We start from the raw sequence: 19,766 nt of genomic DNA, 5'->3' as shown, positions 1-19,766 counted from the left end.
GAGTTTCAGGCCAGTGAGAGACACTGTCATAATGGCAGTGGAGCCAAATGGCACCGCTGAGGATGGCATCCAAGGGCTGTCCTCTGGCCTGTTCACACACACATGACCCTACATGCACTAAAACAAAACAAGACAAAAACTGCCAACTAGGGAGATGGCTCAGTGGTTAAGAGCACTGACTGCTCTTCCAAAGGATCTCAGTTCAACCCCCAGCATCCACACAGCGGCTCACAACCATCTGCCACTCTAGATCCTAAATCCCAGGATCTTCTTCTGACCTCTGCGGATACCAGGCATGCGTGAGGTTCACGAACACGCAGGCAAGATACTCATTCAGAGAAACAAAACAAATAGACTTTTCTGAAAGTGTTAAAATAAATGAATTATCCTTCCCCAGAGAACTTCATGTTAGTTTTGCTGCTGTTTGGAAGTCGGCTGCAAGCCTCTGGAAGGGAGGCCTAAGCAGGGAGGCGGGTCAGAATGTCCTCAAGGGCCCAGACACTGCTTAGAGGTGGGTCTTCCAGAACTGTCTGAGGAGCTGATTTGCCTGGCCTCGTGTTTACTCAGATGCGGCCAACGTTAGGGCCCGCTGATGCACAATGAGGTTCTGCCAAGACCCAGGCGGCGGCTGCTTTCTCAGGTGGTGCGTGGATCCCCTGATCCTTAGCCCAGCTCCACCCTAGGGCAAGAAGACCATTCTGCTCCCACATCTGGACTTGGAGGCAGGGAGAGGAACGGGCCAGAGGCAGACACTGGAATCTGCCCCTACGAGTCCCACGTGGCGCTAACTACTGCTCTTTGAGATCTGGGGATCAAACTCACGTTGTCAAGCTTGGCGGCAAGTACCTTTACCCACTGAGCCATCCTGTCAGCCCCACGACGCATTTTATTCAGGAGCCGTCCTTTGGGGGCACTCTTTGAGTCCTGGAGACACGTATTAGGGTTCTTAAGGGGAGTCCCAGAGCAGCCTGTCTGCTCTCCATCCCTGGGCCAAGAGCTGGGCAGACAGTTCTGGGCCTACACTGGCAACAGGATGCTCTGAACTGAAGCTGACTCAGGATGGGGGTAGCTGCAGAAAGATAATGCTCTGCTATGCTTTGTCGATGAAGTGGAGATGTGCACACGCTCATACATACACTCCTGCACGCACACACGCACACACTCACAGCACACAGGCTTGGTAGGGAAAGGCTAGCCCCGGTCCCACTGTTCCTTTTACACCTTTGGTCACCCAGTCTTTTACTCGGCTTCTCCACACCCATGGCATTCAGGCACAACGCTGGGCACAGGGCTAAAGGCTCAGAAATGAGTACTTAATCAGGAAAGTATCAATTCAGCACCTGTGAGCCAGGCACACGTGGAAAAGCATCTCTATAAACCATTAGTTAGTCCGTTAAATAATCAACCAATTATTTCTTAAGCACCTCGTAGATACTTAATCCAGCCACACAGGAAGAAATGATCATGAATTGTTTGAATAAATGAATGAATAAATGACTAAGTGACCCACACAGGAAGGACATATGAATGGAGTCCCAGTCCTCTATTTAGAACTTAAAATGTCCCCTACCCCATTTCTGGATGGCCGCCCTCAACCAACTTCATAGTGGAGAAGGCTCCATCAAGCCATTATGCTGGAGTGAATGACAGCCGTTGGGTGGAACCACCTCCTTTGGTTGCTCTGATTAATAAGATGGTTGTGGGGAGAATAGGAGATCCTGGACTTGATTTGAACTTGGACCCATTTTCCCCAAATCCATCCTTCTCATGACCCCAGAATGATAGTGGGGTCAGAGGAACCCATCAGAACAGAGTCAGAAGGGCCTATACATGCAGGAAGGTTAGGGGGACCCACCATGACAGCGGGGCCAGAGGGGCCTATCACAACAGGTCAGAAGGAGCCATTATGTGACCGTCCAGTGTGGACGAGAGCCATGCACAACAGAAACACACAAAGGCTCTAGGGCATGAAGTACAGTCCTTCCCTGGTGCTGGCATGCCCTGGAAGTGAACCGCAGTCATAAGGAGGCGGGGCCAGTGCTCTGGATTCCTCTAAAACCTGGACACCCGTGAGCCGATGCAGCCTCTGCACCCAGTCCCCCTGGCTTGCAGCCTGGGGTGACTCGGTCTCAGTGGCCCCAGCACACGTCACAGGGCTCCAGGGAGGAAGAAATAAGTCGCATGTGTGAGGAGAGGTCCAGGGGAGGTGCCCGTGAACGGAAGTCATCACAGCTGTACTCTAGGGATGTACTGACTAGGGATGGCGGGCGGCCACGCCTTCGCAGTAACAGAGCCAAAGCTAACTGAAAAGGTCCTTTGGAGCTCCAGATACATAGGTCATTAGGGTCATCCCCCAACTGGGCACTTTCCCCCACATTCAGAGTAGAAAAATAAAAAGAAGAAGAAGAAGAAGTCAGTTCTGGAAATTAAGTGGTTTCTCTATTAAGCTGCTGAGCTAGTCTAATGGAGCCTAGGAAAGCTTTGATCCCACTAAGTAGTCCAGGCTAGTCATGAAATCTGCATCCTCCTGCCTCAGCCCACCAGGGTATTGAGATCTTAGGCTCGAGCCATTTGCACCCAGATCTGTCCTTCTGATTTCAAATCCTTTCCACCATTCACTCTCCCAACCCATCTGCCTCGACCCTGCATCCAGAGGCATCTCTCTCTTTGGCTCTGGAGACCAATCCCAGCTTGCACAAAGACCCCTGCCTCTTGCACAGAGTGACAGAGCCCAAGGAATCATGGTTAAGCACATCCCAAATCACAGATGCACCTACTTGTCTGGTACTGGATGCCCAGGGCTGCCAGGCAGGCCACCAACCCTGCCGCCAGAAGCGTCACCAGCACCACCAGCCGCTTCTCCACCGAGGTCCGAGCTGCCCAGCACCTCTGGCCGCTCCGGGAGCTGCGGAAGTTCACCTGCAGGGAAGAAGCCAGGAGGGGCAGCGAGACCATGAGACCAGGGCCCCTCTTCCCCAGGAAGAAGGAACCCCGCTGCAGGCCCAGACTCTGGGGAGGCATCAGGCTGCCTGTCGGTCTCAGGGGTGGTCCGGTTCCCAAAGAATTTGCCCTAATCCAGGAAAGGAACCACCGCCCTGGCCAGGAGCTTCAATTTGCTCTTGGACATCAGAGCTAGCAGCTCAACTCAGGCGGGCTTGTGTTTCCTGTGTCATTCGATACCGGTAGAAGGGGGGGGGGCACCTACAGCTTTTCTATTTCTCCAGTAAGGAGCTCAAAAAAAAAAAAGAACAGGATGTTTGGACTTTGAAGGCATTCGGAGGGCGGCCAGCTGGGCCCTCCTCAGAGCCCTGCAACCACAGAGCCAGAGACAAACATGACAGGACCACAGCTCCTGCCTGCTCTCTGCAAGTGGGAACAGCTCAGACCATTTGGTCTTTCTAATCCTATCAGGGCTGCCTCGATGCCTCTCTTTTGACAAACAATAAAACCGAGATCCCTGGTCACTTCTCTCGTAGCTGAGCGGGTAGGACTGAGATAGGAAATAGATTCTGGAGCCCACCAGTGAGTGAGACCTGGGTCTCAGGGGATGGTCAGGGAAGACAAGAGGCGAAATAATATCTCCATTCATGCAGGTCCTCTAGGGGGGAAAAATGTGCCAGGCCCCTGTAATCTGGCTAAACAGGAAAGAAAGCACAATGAGGGGAAACGGAGGGTGTGGCAGGCCCTTGGGGGCAGGGGACCAGAGGGGACAGGCTTGTACTCAGGACCCCAGGTCCTGGCTTTTCACACCCAAAGCCAGCACGGAGATGGGGGTGCGGGAGACCCCTTCTGTTCCAAGAGGTTCTCCCTGCAAAAGCCAGGAAGGGCACAGGACAGGAAGAGTCTCCAGAAGGTGGGGCTGTGCAGTGACGTCACCCCGTACAAACATCTGGGTACCAACTCGAGTGGGAGAAAATGGATTCCTTTGCTTTCAACTGCTTAGAGCCAGGAGGGAAGGCAGATAATGAACAGATGGGTGGACAGGAGAGGCTCCCTGGAGCAGGTGATGTCTGGGTTGGGTGTAGACAAATAAAAAAGGGGATGGGTGCCAGGCATAGCTCTGAGAAAGAACAGGAAATTCATCCGAAGAACTGGAAGTGACGTCACTGCCCTTTGGAGTGGATGAGGGAGAAAGAGCATGAAGAGGAACGAAAGGAGTCCTTGTGAGGTCCCGAGCACACCAGGGGACCTAGGGATACCTAACTCTGTCTTGCAGCACCCCCAGATGTGCAGGGGGTGACCTCAGAGCAGGTCAGAGCCCAGAAGGCATCTTACAACTGGCCCATGAGATCTGAGATGGGTTACTCTAGGGAAGGGCCATCCTGGGGTACCTCCTGGGTACTAAAAAAAGGAAAGCGGAACACGAGAAGGAAAATTGGGATCTAAAACCGAGAAAAGGATGCTGAGAACGGGGGACATTCTGCGACTGTCACCAGGAGGCGTGCACCCTATGGTGGTTGCCAAGTGTGAGAGGTAAAGGTTTCTAACCGTCTCAGCTGTTCAGAGACAGCCTGGGACACGTGCTCCCATAGACACACTTACGTCTACCTCCAGTGTTGGCATAAAGAGGGGCCTGAAGGCCTCCAGCCAGGTGCAGCCTTGGCAGGGCACTGACATCAGTGTCCCTTCATGTGGCTATCCTTCTGCTCCAGGACTTGTCCCAGCCTTTCTTTTCCACCTTGTGGCCTCTCTGGCTGGACGGTCTCGGATCAGTTAACAGAGCCACGGAGACCCTGGTTTAAGAGGCCTCCTTTGCCTGAGGGAGCTCGAGGGAGCAGCTGGGACAGACGGTTCAGCTTTGGGGAAAGCAGGGAAATGCGACTTCATAGGGACACCGAAGTGCTGTGGTGAGGGGGACAGGGAGTCAGCCAGGCGCAGACATCAAGGAGGTGAAGGAGAAGAAAGAGGCGGCAGATAAAAGGAACCTGGAGGGAAACAAATGACTAGCAACCTATATATGCTTGACAGCTGGCCATTTTATTTTATTTTGCGCTGGGCACGTTTGTTCTGTTTCGTTAATTGGCAGGGGAAGCTCCCAAGACCAGGTACTTGTGTGAGCTCCAGAGGAGGCACAGCTTATTGGATTTACTGGGCAGAAGTAACAGAGCACAGTGAGACAAGCATCTCTCTAGACTGCACAGGTTGGGTCCGTGAGGCCCCGCTGCTGCCCCCAGAGAGAAAACAGCCAGGCTGGGACATCACTGTTCTATGTCAAGCCAAGTGTTGAATCTAAACAGATGGCGTCCACTGTGGATTAATTTAGAATTAAGTCAGAATGGAATTAAAAGGTCTCAGTTCCCAGTAAGAAGTGCAAAGGGGATTTGAAAATAGAATCGCTACCCTTTTTGTCATGTTCCCCGTTTGGCTTTCGTTGCTGGGCCAAGCACTTCTGGGTTTCTGGACAAGTCTTGCCTCTGAGGGCAGAGGGGATGAGCAGGAGTTCCCGGGGGCAGGCATTACCTCAAAGCTTTGGGCTGGGACCAGAGGAAGCTGGGCAAATCCCAGGACTGTGGACGGACAGGTCGGGTGGTTTCAGGGTACCACACACTCTGCCCCTTTTCCCTGAGCCCTGACTCCCAAGACCTGGGCCCTGGGGAGAAACCCATGAAATAAAGTGACAAAGAAATGAGGGCATGCTAACCGTAGGAGACCAGGCTGTGGCTACTGAAGGGCAGTAAGTTTAGTGGCGAGCAGTCCAATCCATCTTGAGATGATTGGAAGTGGCTGTTGGTCAAGATACCGGACGGAGCTTATACCCCCAAAGACTTAAAGTCACTTTGGACTCTCAGTCTGCTGGCAGGCTTAGGGAAGGGGCTGGGGAGGAGACAGGGATGCCCTAGGAGGAGAGAGATGAGGAACAGGAAAAGGGATGGAGCTAGAGACAGCAGCAGAAAGGGAGGGACAGAGAGTAGGAGGGAAAACGCAGAGATGTCCAGCCCTGGCAGTTCCCAGGGTTTGCAAAGCACCGGAACAAAGCCCATTATAAGAGGGGATAAATATTCAGTTACAGAAGTGAGCGCCTGGCTCACCTAGGCTTACACCAAAAACAAGTTCTGCAGGTGAGGAGGGGTGCCTGCCCCAGGGCCCAGGAGAAGAGCCAGCAGCGTAGGGGGTGGGAACCAGGCTAAGCAAGCTTTCAGAGGCTAAGGCCCCCAGCAACCTGGCTTCGTGGGGCAACAAACAGGGCTTGTCTGCTAAAGCTCTGGCAGAGAGCCCACCTCTTACAGCCCAGGGGCCCAGCATCATGAGGGCTCTCTACCTCAGACTCAGCCTCTCAGAGCAGGCAGAGCGTGACAGCTGAGCCTCGAAGGGGGCCCCTGGCCTCCATGGGGGTGTCATTTTGGGCAAGTTCCTTCCAGTAAAGTTTCCATGAGGTAGACTTTCGGCTGAGACCACTGAGGTGAGCCCTGAGCAGAGCTATGATGTCTTCCCAACATCGGAGTCCCGCCTGACACCCACCCCTCCATGCCTGACCTTGAAGGCATGGTGACAACCTTTAAGAGGGATCATAGTCTCAGGAAATGTTTGTCTTCCAGAAGGAATAACCAGCTCTCCAGCATGGAGGAGAGATTAGTCGGGACTCTGAGGGGTGCGCAGAGGCAGCCCTGAGCCTGTCTCCCAACTCTAAACACTAGGAAGCTGGAGTGAAGTCCCCAGGTGTGAGTGACCATTTCAGATTCGAGAACCCGCTGCCCAAGAGCCTCACAGCATCGCTGGTGTACAGAGCTAAAGGTCCCTCCTGACATGGGGAAGTTGTCTGAAAGTCTTAAGAGGCTCCGTCCTGGGGCTGGGGAGATGGCTCAGTGATTAAGAGCACTGGCTGCTCTTCCAAAGGTCCTGAGTTTGGGTCCCAGGAACCACATGGTGGCTCACAACCATCTGAGATCTGATGCCCTCTTCTGGGATGTCTGAAGACAGCTACAGTGTACTTACATATAATAAATACATAAATCTTAAAAAAAAAAAGGCTCTGCCCTTCAAATTGCTCTCCAAAGACAGTGCTATGCAGAGGGTGGGAAGGTGAGGGTCTCCGATTTTTGTATCTCAGTTTCCCTGCTGCTCAATTTACCACCCCACCCCACCCCACCCCACCCGCCCCGGAAGTAACCAGAAGTATTTAGTAGATAGCTGTAGCCAGGGTTCCCAGTCTAGCTGCAGGTGGAATCTCCAGTATTTTCTCACAAGCAACTGTAATTGGTATGTGTCTCTGTCCACTGTGTCTGTGCCTATCTGTCTGTGTATGTGTGTCCGTGAGTCTCTGTGTGTGGGTCTCTCTCTCTCAAGTCCATTTTCATACCACCAGACGGACTTTTTTTTTTTTTTAAATCATTATTGCTTCACCTGAATCTTAGCAGCGACTCTGAGAGGTGGGTCAACAACAATAATACATCTTGTAAGGAGGCTGGAGGAGTGAGGTGCTTTTGGGTCTCCAAAGGTCCCGACAGACTGACAGGGCTGCATAGCTTGAAACTGTGTGCTTAGAAGGCCGGAGCGCGGAGCTCGGCAAACAGTGAGCCCTGGGTTTGATCCTCAGCACTGCATACGACGGAGTGTGGGAACGTACGCCAGGAACCCCGGAGAGTGGGAGGCAGAAGAGGGATGGGAAGTTCAAGATCACCCTCGGCTACACAGTAAGGTCATGACTTGCCTGAGCTATGTGAGACCCTGTCTCAAACAAAACAACAACACCAATAACAATAAAACAAAAATGTAACAAAAATACAAACATTTAAGCCAGGTGTTTTGGTGTGACTGGTGTGGGGGGATTTCAAGTTGAAGGCTGGGCTGGCTTATAGAGTTGAGAGTCTTCTCAAAAAAAAAAAAAGTGTGTGCATGTATATGTGTGTGTGTGTGTGTGTGTATGTGTGTGTGTGTGTGTGTGTATACAAGGGAGAGGCTGGCAGAGCTCATGCTAGGGAAGGGGCCTAAGTTAGACACACCCCCAAAATATATATACACACACATATATTTATATACACATGCATATATGTCTATATACTCACTTAAATATAAAATACTAGCAGTCATTATTTCTGGGTGGAATTAGTTTATTTTTAAAGCCTCTGTGTAAGTGTGTGTATGTTTGTGTGTACATGTGTGTCTGTGTACGTGTGTGTGTATATGTGTGCACGTGTGTGTGAGCATGTATGTGTGTGTTTGTGTGTGTGTACATGTGCATGTGCGCATGTGTGTGTGCTATCAGAGAATCATATCCAGGTCCTTAAGTGTGCTAGTCAAGTCCCCTTACCAGTGACTTGTATCCCCAACTCCTGAAACCTCTTTTTCACACTTGTCCTTTCTTTATTGGTAAATGAACGTGTAAACCATTTATACTGAATAAAGACCCAAAAGACTTAAAGCATTAAACTATGAGAGAACTCTTCTTCATAATATAGACAGGCCTGGTGTACACACCTGTAGCCCCTGGCACCCGGAGGGCGGCTAAGGTAGGAAGGCCTGGGGCTGGGAGGAAGATTGGGGAGTGTGGGGATGGGAGAGGAGAGGAGAGGAAGGGGAGGAGGGAGGAGGGAGGAGAGAGGAGAGGAATACACTGGGTGGCTCTTAGCTTTTAGCAGAGCAAGCACCAGCTAGCTTGTATTTACTCTGGGGAAGTCATGGAGGCTTGGAGCAAGACCTGCAAGGCATCCACAGAAATACCCCCAAATTCTCATCAATCTTTCTGCACTTTCTTCACGGAGATTAGAAAATATACCTAGATGGGCAGCTTGCTGTGGGGACACCAAGACAGAGCAAGGTTGAGCCCACACAACAAGGATGTTTCATCCCCTTTCAATGTCTCAGCCTTGGCACCTGTGGGATGGCTACCACGTGGCTACCGGCCCTTAGCTGACGGGTCACAGAACAGTGACACCGGTCACTCCATTTTCCTTACCCTCCCTTACAGATGAGGCCTGAAAGAGGACACACAGAGAGACACACAGAGAGAGACACACAGGGAGAGACACACAGGGAGAGACACACAGGGAGAGACACACACATACACAGAGAAACACATCTGAGCTCTGAGGAATGTTGCTGAGAGGGGACGAAGTCCCAATGAGTGACTCCGGAGCATTTGGGAGAAGGAGCTGAGTCCCCGCACTCTTAAATCACTAACCAGAGGAGTCCGAGAGTCCCACCATCCTATACCTGTGCCTGACAGGAGCTGGGCCTGGCATGCTGAGGTTCCACTCCTGTGCACGGCCTTTAGATAACTTTTGAGTAGGTGTCTTTCACAAGGTACCCAACACTCTTCTCTGTCTCACCGTTGGCCAAGACAGCAGAAACCCTCTTGGTCCTGTCTCTCTCTGGGATGGTTTCTCGGGAGCTGGGTCACACAACCACTCTGGGTGTTCCTATTCAAAAACCCAGCTTACCCACCCATGCCCAAACCTTACCCAAGTTCTGGCTTGGCCAGAAAGCTCTGCTCCAGGCAGAGGAGAGAAAGAGAAAGTCTGGGCACACCCCACCCACTCACACCCATCAAGACAGAGACTTGATGTCATCTCAAGTCTTTGGAGATTCCTACAGGGACAGACCCTAAAGGGAAGGAACCAGGCTTCCGGAGTTAAGCTGGCAAAAGACACAGAGAGAGGACAGAAAGCCACCTCCACCTACCCCCTGTTAACTGTGGTAGTCAGAGAGAAGAGCGAGAAATAAAGGCATAGTAATGTTTCATATTCATAGTTAGGACTCCAGGGAGGCCGGGCCCTCTTAGCTGAAGCAGGGATAGCTTTAAACTGTTGGTGCTGGAAGCTGGGTCCCTATAACCCCGGGAGAGTCCCCCCGCCCCCATCACCACTACTACCATCCTAGGCTGTTCCGTGAAAAGTTCAGGGCAGGAGAGTTCTGGGCTTCAACTCTGCATCTGAGTTGTGGCCCAGATCTCGGGATGGATGGGGCTGAAGCAGGGCTGGAAACCAGCCTCAGAGTACCGCTGCACAGGAAGGGGCTCTCCGGGGGCCCAGAGCTGCTTGTGTGCACGACCCATCTCCCTTCCCTACGGACTGATGCGGGGAGGAGACGCAAGACTGCGCATGCCCGAGCCGGGGCAGTGCTGAACCAGCAAGGATCAGAGTTCCTACCTGTAGGCCATTGGGGTACACATCGCCCTCGGAGAGTGAGTCCACCAGATCCTCTTCGTCCAGCGTGGCCCGCTTGTAGGTTGACATCTGCAATGCCAAATGTAGTACGGACTCCCTCAGCGTCTCCATTGCCCAAATGGGGAAACGGGACCCGGCGCCCCGCCCCGGCCACCCGAGATCAGCCCACGGATGGATGGCCCTCCCCGCGCGCCACGCCCGCCTCACCCCCAGAGCGGCCAGCGCGGCGGCCAGCGGCGACCACACGGTCCGCATGCTGCACCCCGCGACGCCCAGTCTGGGTTGGGTCCCCTCGAGCTCCTGTCTCCACGCGCCCGGCTGCTGGGGGCGTTTCCCGCTGGGAGGTGGGCGTGGCCGGCGGGGCACGTGCCTCTCCCAGGCCTTCCGCGAGAGTTGGGGTGGGGTGGACTAGCTGGCAGGGCCAAGCCTCATAGAGGTTTCTTTTACAATGAGGTCCCCAGCGGCAGAGACTAAGGGTCAGCAAAGCCTAGCCGAATCAAGACAGATTCCTTCACCATCAGCTGAGACACGAGGTCTTCCATCCAGCTAGAAAGGCTAGCGGGGGGGGGGGGGGGGAGGTAGAGCCAGGAACTCCCCCATCCTACCCCACCCCGCATCTCGGTTCCTTTTTCCTCTCTAATTTGGTAGTTTTAAAGCCAGAGATCTGAATGAAGTTCACACAATGCTAAGAAAGTCCTCTGACACGGTGAAAACTGCTGATTGAATTTGGAGGTCTGCCACCCTCCCTCAAAGGAGGTGGCCCTCCATACACACCAAGAACTTTTGCTTCATGGGCCAGCCAGACGGTTTAGCCAGCAAAGTGTTTGCAGTTAAGTCCGACCATTTGAGTGCATCGTCAGGATCCACAGGATGCAAGGAGAGAGCCAAGTCCCACGGGTTGACCTTTGCCCTCTACACGTGTCACTGCACATACACTTCCAGACATGTACACACACACACACACACAAATAATGATCTAAGTTCTAGCAAAAAGGGGAGCCGGGCATGATGGCACACGCCTTTAATCCCAGCACTTGGGAGGCAGAGACAGGCGAATTTCTGAGTTCGAGGCCAGCCTGGTCTACAGAGTGAGTTCCAGGACAGCCAGGGAACACAGAGAAACCCTGTCTCAAAAAATTAAAAAAAAAAAAAAAAGAAAGAAAGAAAAAGAAAAGAAAAAGGAGGAAGAGGGTATGGTGGTGCATTCCATTAAATCTCAGTACCCGGGGGAGACAGAGGCGCGCAGACCTCTGAGTTCAAGGCCAGTCTGGTCTACATAGTAAAATCTTAAAAACAAAGTGGGGGTGGGGTGGGAATCGTTGCTTTGGGCTGTGCTGGGAGATATAGCTCAGTGGTGGCACACTCCCTCAGTTTCATCCCCAGTATAGCAAAAGCAAAATAAAATCACAGAGCTTTGGAGCAGATCAAAAGTCAGGTTAGTTAAAACATACTTTAAAAGAACCCAGGTAGGCGAAGTCAGGTCTCAGGAGTAGAGAATTTTCTTTAAGTGTCCCCTTCCTTGCCAGGGGCATCTCCTGTGACCATCATCTAGTGTGACCATCATCTAGTTTCCCAAAAGGTACCGGTCACCTCTAATAACTCACTCAAACACTTTCAGCTTTCCAAAGAGACAATTCTTTTCTCTTTTTTAGGCTTTTTAAAAACACATGTATGTTTATCTGTCTGTCTGTCTGTCTGTCTAGGTACCACATGCATTCCTGGTGCCAGTGGAGGTTACAATAGGGAATTGGAGTCCTCGGAAGTGGAGTTAGGGATGGTTGTGAGCCACCATGTGGGTGCTGGGAACTTAACTTAGGTCACCCAGAGGAGCAGGCATTGCTGTAACCACTGGGACATCCCCCTAACGCACCATTTCTGTTCTGAACTTGGCTCCCACTGTTGGGCATATATGCAAGAGAACCAGCGTGGAGGGAGGGGTGAGGTGGTTGTCCAAGGCAGGGGGAGGGGCCAGTGAGGAAAGTGGCTCCAGGGGATCCCTATGATTTAGGGGTCAGCAAGATGCCTCAGAGGGGCTTGCCTCAAATACGAACACTTGACTTCATCCCCGTGACCCTCACTCCCTCTGACAGCCCCCTCGACGGACTGCCAGAGTCAAACAGCCATTCTAAATGAAATTCTCATCACACGACCCTTGCTTCGAAGGCCTCTGTTATCCCCAACCTTTTGCCAGGCTCAGGGCTGCCCGTCTCTGACCCACCAAGGCGCCAGATCTCTCCCCTGGCTTACGTTCCTGATCTGCAGACACCTGAGCTGCTCATTCTCCGCCAAGTCCTTTGTAGCTGCTGCTCCCTCCCTCCATCTGGAACATTCTTTTCTAATCTTTGCTCCTCCCACTACCAGCCTCGGACTCTCAGATTAAATGCCACCTACTTAAAAGGTCCAAATCACCCCCAAATAGCTTCCCAAATTCTCTTACGGCAGCCTTTTACTTCCTTATAGTATTTATTGTCTGCTGTGGTTGGTTTTGTTTGGGAGGCAGGGTCTTATCGTGTAGCCCAGGCGAGCCTGGAACTCACAATCCTCTTGCCTCCACCTCTCAAGGTCTGGGATGGCAGGTGTGCACCTCCACACCCACCCACCCACCAGCGCTCAGTATATGTTAGGTGTTTACTGCTCGCTGCTCTCTCTCCCTCTCCCCCAAGCCTCTCCTACAGCAGCTGGGCCCTTGGGGGAGACTCCCCATCACCATGCACAGAGTAGGTGCTCAACAATAGCTCTTAAGCGGAATGGCGGAGCCAGTGGACAGGCGTTAAAGTGCCTCAAGTTCTCGTGAAAAATCTGGTGTCTAACAAAATGCCTGTGGGGAACACAGAAACATATCCAAGAGACACAGGTCCCGGGGAGAGCAAGCTGTGTGTGCAGGGGAAATATCTCTTTTTTTGGGGGGGGGGGCTGTAGTCATGTCTCAGTGGTTAGAAGCACTTGCTGCTCTTGCAGGGGATCCAGGTCCAATTCTGCAACTCCAGATCCAGAGGATCGGATGCCCTCTCCTGGCCTCCACAGGCACTGCACACATGTGGTGCATGCCATGTGCTTGTAGACAACATAAGATGAACATTTAAAGAGATTTGTGATGCCGGGCAGTGGTGGCTCACGCCTTTAATCCCAGCACTTGGGAGGCAGAGGCAGGCGGATTTCTGAGTTCCAGGCCAGCTTGGTCTACAGAGTGAGTTTCAGGTCAGTCAGGGCTACACAGAGAAACCCTGTCTCAAAAAAAAAAAAAAAAAAGTTTAGTGGCTAGCCTGGTGGTGGCAGTGGAGCACACCTTTGCTCCCAGCACTCAGGAGGCAGAGGCAGGCAGATGTCTCTGAGTTGAAGGTCAGCCTGGTCTACAGAGTGAGTTCCAGGACAGCCAGGGCTAAACCCTGTCTCAGAAAAAAAAAATGGGGGTGGGGTGGGAGATTTGTTTATTCTTGCATATGTACATAAGTGTTTTACTTATATACATGCATGTGTACCGTATGAATAACTGGTGCCCATGGAAGCCAGAAGATGGTATTAGGTCCTCTGCAACTAGAATTACAGACAGGTGGGTGCTGGGAGCTGAACGTGGATCTTCCGCAAGTGCTCTTAACCACTGGGCCATCTCTCCAGCTCCACCTGGGGTGGGGGTGGGGGGAGTTAACCAAATTCTTTTTTTTTTTTTTTTTTTTAAAAGTCCTAACCAATGATCTATCTCTCCAGTGCTTCCTTCACCTCACTGTCATTCTTTTTTTTTTTTTTTTTTTAAAGATTTATTTATTTATTATATGTAAGTACACTGTAGCTGTCTTCAGACGCACCAGAAGAGGGCATCAGATCTCATTTACGGGTGGTTGTGAGCCACCATGTGGTTGCTGGGATTTGAACTTCGGACCTTCGGAAGAGCAGTCGGGTGCTCTTACCCACTGAGCCATCTCACCAGCCCCCCCAAATTCTTAAATCTTATGGTCCTCTCCCCACTAGGCAGAGGAGTCCCTATTACATCACTCCAGGGGGGAAAGACATCTAAGGGTTTTCTAAAACAAGAGCTTTGGCTACATTGACAGGTGCTAATCACCAGAGGAAAGAGTTCTGGTTCCCCCAGCACCTCCCCTGGGACCTAGGAGGGCCAGGGAAGTGAAAACCTCTGCTTCCCAGCCTCTGCTCTCAGCCTGACACCCTTTCTCTTTTGTGGGTTTTCTTGGCCCCTCTCACACAGAGCGAAACCGGAACTATGGGAAGCAGCTTCGGGCAGGTTAAACACTGGCTCCTCCCACACTCCCAGTTCATTTCAGAGACTTCTGGGAAACCTCCTGACCACTGACAGCATCTCCCCCCACCCCCACCCCACCCCCATGTGTCCCTCCAGTCTCCTCCCCACGAGACCAGGCATCCCTCCCTAGACCAGGCATCTCTTCAGATAGGAGTGCCCTGAACTCAGAGCTCTGCTCCCTCAAGGGCCAAGGCTGGGGCTACAGCTTCTAGATGTTTGAGCAAAGGTACAAATGGGTAGGTGGACAGCCACCATCCCACCCATCCTGCTCCTGCTGTTAGTGGCTAGATGACACAAACGGCCCAGGTACCTCTCAAGCGAAATAAACATTGCAGAAAGGTCTTTCAAGCCACAAAAGCTCTCCTCCATTCCTGCCATCTGGGCATGTCCAGCAGGTGTGTCCTCCACAGACAGAGAAAGAGGCAGGTAGTAAGTGGACCCTACACTTACTGGGTGCCACTTAAGATGCCATGTCTCAGAGCACTTCAGCCCTCTCAGTCAACTTCCTTGTCTCCACCTAACAAATAGATGACCAAGTGTCAGGGAGGGTTCACCCCTCCAGTGCCCTGGCTGGACCCTGAGGTAGCTGGGATGTGAGCTTTTCTACCGACCTGTAAACCAACTCATGGCGGCTTCACTAAGCTGTCCTCAAGAAGGCCAGACCACACAGCAAGTCAGTCAGGACCAGAGTCAGGTCACAAGCCTGGGTCCTGGAGACCAGGGCCTGTGTTCTTTGTGGCAGGCACAACTCCTTCCAGTGAGGACTTCATGGAGTGTGGATGCCCCGGGAAGTCTAGGCCCTGGGCTGGCGGAATGGCCAGGGCTTGTTTTAATGGCCTCATTTGTGGTTATATGGTTATATGGGTGCCACGCCCTACCTGAGCTCCAGGAAAGCAGAACTGCTTTGTGGGGAGCCTCCCCCAACCCCACCCCACTCCAGAAATCTGGGCTGCATCTGGACCTGGAGCTCACAAGGAGGGCTTGGCCGAGATCGAGAACGATGAAGTGGGAATGGCTGCTACCTGTGGAAAGTGGGTCCTGGGTCCCCGATGCCCAGCTGTACAGGGAAAGTGACAAGAACCAGATGAGATGGTGGCAGATCTGGAAACTGCAGCAGTCGTTGTGAGTCTGGGACAAGCAAAAGTGGGACACAAAGAGGCTCCCATGTTTCTGATGACAAAGGCCTGTGGCCTGGTGGTACCCAAGAATCCCATGGGCCCCAACCACTTTAGTCACTCATGCTTCTTGTGGTTGGTTTGCCCAAGGCAGGAGATCTGTGAGGAATCTTGGAGCGTGTCAGAGGCGACAAAGAGAGGGGAGTTTCGAGACTGGGCCCGGAAGCCACACCCTGAGCTGTCTTCACATTCTGTTTCTACTAAGTCGCCACTGCTCCGGGGGTGGGGTGGGGGCCACCCTCATGGCTGAGTGCCCATCGTTTATGTCTGCCAGCAACAGGCTGGGATCTGCGAGACACTACGTGTCACCCAGTACACGCTCATTCAACAGGCGTGAAGACAGAGCTGCCAAAACTCACTTCAAACCTCAGTCCCCTGCCCGACTCCGCCACTTTCCAGCTTTGTAACATTGGCCAAGAGACTCTGTCTTTATGCCTCAGTTGTATCATTTGGAAAACTGGGTAATTAACAGATAACACCCCCCCACTCCCACCCCCACCCCCACACATACAGAGGGGTGTTGTGATACATAACGAGGTAATAGAGATACGTGCTTAGATCAGGGCCAGCGCCACAGCAGGTGCCTGTGTTATTCGTATGCTATCCCATAGCGTGCTGGTGCACGTGTGGGTGTGATGTGTGCACTGCACCCATGTAAGCAGGCACATGCTCTGCTTCAAGCAAAACAATAAATAAATGTAACTGACCGCGGCTAGCAATAGAGCTCATTGTAGAGTACCTGCCTTGCATGCCCAAGGCTTTGGATAATTAACAATGGTAATAATAATAATAATAATAATAATAATAATAATAATAATAAAAAATAATAATAATAATAAATGATAAGCCACCCTCCAAGTCGCTGACACTGACAGCACCTAGGTCCAAGGTTCCTTTGTGGCTTCATCTTATCCATATCTATGAACACTTTGTGGGACCAGTCCTAGGTCACCCATTTCACAGGTTTGGAGATTGAGGCCTGACAACTAACACAACTAAGACTTAATCTCTGATTCTCTTCATCTCCCTTTGGTTCTTTTCATGTGGTTCCTCACCAGGGCCCAGATAGATCTCAGGCCAGGTAGGTGGAGTCTCATGGCACAGGCATATAAAGGAAAAGGGGATGTAGGACAAGAGGAATAAGAGGAGGGGGTGGGAGGACTGAAGCCGAGGTTTAGGGACCCACCGGAGGTTAGAATACGCAAGGGCGGTGGGGTTCTTTACTGCATCCTTTGAGACACATGGCAGCCCTGCTGGGGACTGAATCACTATGTTCATGTACAGTATGACAGAGACTACACATGCCCAGTTGGCCCATGTTGACTTGTGTGCCTAAACCCAGGAGATCCTGAGGGCAGCGGCTGAGGCTTCTTTGGTGCCCATGGGAGAGGGAGAGGGTAGCCCATGCCTGACTGACCCTTCTTTTTTTTTTTTTAACCTTTTTTTTTTTTTGGTTTTTCGAGACAGGGTTTCTCTATAGCCCTGGCTGTCCTGGAACTCACTTTGTAGACCAGGCTGACCTCGAACTCAGAAATCCACCTGCCTCTGCCTCCCGAGTGCTGGGATTAAAGGTGTGCGCCACCACGCCCGGCCTGACCGACCCCTCTTCCCTAACGCATGGGTGGCTCAGTGCACACCCACCCTTCCCAGCAGATCATTCCCATCAGTCACCTCTGACCTCCAGTCGTGGCCCCAGTGGCCCAGCTCCCTCAAAAAGCCTTTTTCTGTTAGCCCCCCAGCCCCCGAATCTCCCTGTGGCTCATCTCCCACTGAATTCTGGGTACAAAGAGGTAAATTCACTGACAAGATCCAGCTGGTCTCCTGCTAACAGACCAACTTCCTGGGTGTGCTGACTGCTGACTGCTGACAGGCACCACCACAGCAGACAGCCAGGCATGGGCACCAAAGCAACTGACAGTGGCTTGCTCCCCTTAGGGTCTCCTGGGTTTAGGTCCACAATATGGACCAATTAGGCATGTGCGGTACCCCAGGATCAGACTCTTAGCATCTTTCCTGCTTCATCTCACAGATCCACTCCCACGGACACTGGAAACAGCAAAACACGGGGTCCAGTCTCCTAACACAGCATAGGTTCCTGCTCCCAAGCCTTTGCAAGTCCACAACCAGCTACCTCCTCAGTTCAAAAATCTTCCTCCAGGCAGCCTTCCAGGGCTTCACCAAGCCCCTTCCCTGCTCCTCACAAACCGACCTTCAGTGTCTCAATCTAAACAGCATGGCTTTGGTACCCCAGTCATTTCCTGCACTTTGGCTTTCACCATTTCATGGGGATGGGAGGAGAACCCAGCACGCAGGGTCTTTATGTGTGCTGGGCTAACTAAGGTACTTAGCTCAATGCCTAGCAAGAAAGTGATACTCAGTCACTGTCCCCTTGCAGGTGACATACTGTAAAAGAGCCAGCTCTTCAGGAGGGAAAAAGGAAGACCCACAGGTAAAACTGAAAGGACTGTAAAGGGTGCTCGCACAGAGTGCTCACACAGAGGGTACTCACAGGGTGCTCACACAGGGTGCTCAGACAGAGGGTGCTCACATAGGGTGCTCACACAGAGGGTGCTCACACAGGGTGCTCAGACAGAGGGTGCTCAGACAGAGGCTGCTCAGACAAAGGGTGTTCGCACAGAGGGTGCTCAGACAGAGGGTGCTCAGACAAAGGGTGCTCGCACAGAGGGTGCTCACTCACACAGAGGGTGCTCAGACTGTGGGTGCTCAGACAGAGGGTGCTCGCACAGAGGGTGCTCAGACAGAAGGTACCCACACAGGGTGCTCAGACTGTGGGTGCTCACACAGAGGGTGCTCAGACTGTGGGTGCTCAGACAGAGGGTGCTCACACAGAGGATGCTCATACCTGCCCAACAGCCACTCATTAGGAAAACCTTTCACTCTGGGAGCCATCCCTGAGGGCTCCATCACACAGCAGACAGTTCTACCACAGAAGCAGTCAGCACCTCCCGCCTTCCCTCCTCGCACCTGTTTGTTCCTATCCACCTCAGGCATCGGCTCCCAATCTTCTCCGAGCACCGTACACAAGGCAGACCAGAGAGCTGGCCCCGAGTCCAGAACCACAGACAGACACCTGCACCTTGGCGCTACAGCAGCCTTGTGAGGGACAACCAGGCTGTGGAAGTCCCAGGCTGAAGAGGCCGAGGGCGCTGGAGCAATTTGCTGATCTAATCACATAAAACTTAGGACAAAGCTAATCTGTCTGGTTTAATGATATTTACAACGTGACTGACCTGCTCGGTAATGAGGTTCAACCAGGAAACAGCTTGTGGAAGTAGTGGTAATTAGTATTTGTGTTACCCTGGTGGGCAGGCTGCGCCTGGGAGGAGAAAGAAACAGATGGGACAGGAATTTATGCACACCCCAGGTTTCTGAACCCTGAGACAGCCTATTTATGTGGACGATCTTGTCAACCCCCACTGAGGTCAGAGGTGGGCATGAATCCTACCTAAGGTTGAGAAATAAGCTCAGAGAGGCTCATTCCCTTGTCCAAGGTCACACAGCCAGTGAATGGTGACCAGGGATCATATACGTTTCTTATTCCTTGGGCAGCAAGTGATGACTAGGGCGAGGGCTGGGGGCACCGGAAGGTGACATGATGACATGACAGATCTCACATCAACTTGCCTTTTAACAAACACAAACAGAGGTGTTGGAGAGGCTGAGGGTGTGGCTCAGTTGATATAGGTTTAAGACACATGACGCTCTGGGTCAACACCCAGGACAGATATTGGATGTGTAGTATACACCTGTGATTCCTGTATGGGGGTGCAGGGGATAGGCAAGAGGATCAGAAGTTTAAGGCCATCCACAGCTCCAGACTAAGCTGGAGGGCGGAGGATATATGAGACTATCTCAAAGAAAATGCAAAAGAAAGAGAGAAGAACAAGAGGAGGGGAGGGGGAGGGGGAGGGGAGGGGGAGGAGGAGGGGAGGGGAGGGGAGGAGGAGGGGAGGGGAGGGGAGGAGAGGGGAGGGGAGGGGAGGGGAGGGGAGGGGAGAGGAGAGGAGAGAAACAGAGTTAGGGGGCTGCTGCTGTAGAGGACCCAGGTTTGATTCCCAGCACCCACAGGGTAGCTCATTGCCATCTCTGTACCTCCAGTTCCAGGGGACCGAAGCCCTCCTCTGGCATCTGCAGGCACCAGATACACATGTGGTACACAGGCATACATACAGACAAAACAGGTCATAGGCTTAAAATAAAGTAATTTAACAC

The 19,766-nt window shown here is 52.3% G+C and overlaps 1 protein-coding gene and 1 long non-coding RNA gene across 5 annotated transcripts in view; one reads left to right on the top strand and one right to left on the bottom strand.

Moving 5' to 3' along the window:
- The window catches only part of Ece1 (endothelin converting enzyme 1), a 102,993-nt gene that overhangs the window by 41,290 nt on the left and 41,937 nt on the right, over positions 1 to 19,766 (bottom strand). The window contains exons 2-4 of one of the 4 annotated variants that reach the window (NM_199307.2): positions 18,785 to 18,870; positions 10,086 to 10,172; positions 2,778 to 2,919 (exon numbers count right to left, since the gene is read on the bottom strand). In NM_199307.2, the coding sequence (NP_955011.1) occupies positions 2,778 to 2,919; positions 10,086 to 10,172 (229 nt within the window). In that variant the 5' untranslated portion in view covers positions 18,785 to 18,870. Of the gene's footprint in view, positions 1 to 2,777; positions 3,148 to 10,085; positions 10,173 to 10,310; positions 10,383 to 18,784; positions 18,871 to 19,766 lie in introns of those variants that run through there. The other 3 variants (NM_001369177.1, NM_001369179.1, NM_001369178.1) reach the window with 3 other exon arrangements.
- On the top strand, positions 15,327 to 18,563 carry Gm52683. Its single transcript, XR_003955133.1, has 3 exons — positions 15,327 to 15,480; positions 17,929 to 17,982; positions 18,542 to 18,563. It is a non-coding gene; the product is annotated as a predicted gene, 52683 (long non-coding RNA).

This window comes from Mus musculus, chromosome 4 (assembly GCF_000001635.26).
Source record: "Mus musculus strain C57BL/6J chromosome 4, GRCm38.p6 C57BL/6J".
NCBI lineage: Eukaryota > Metazoa > Chordata > Mammalia > Rodentia > Muridae > Mus > Mus musculus.
The sequence above is the reverse complement of the archived record's forward strand: the minus strand, read 5'-3'. Positions and strand labels throughout refer to the sequence as shown.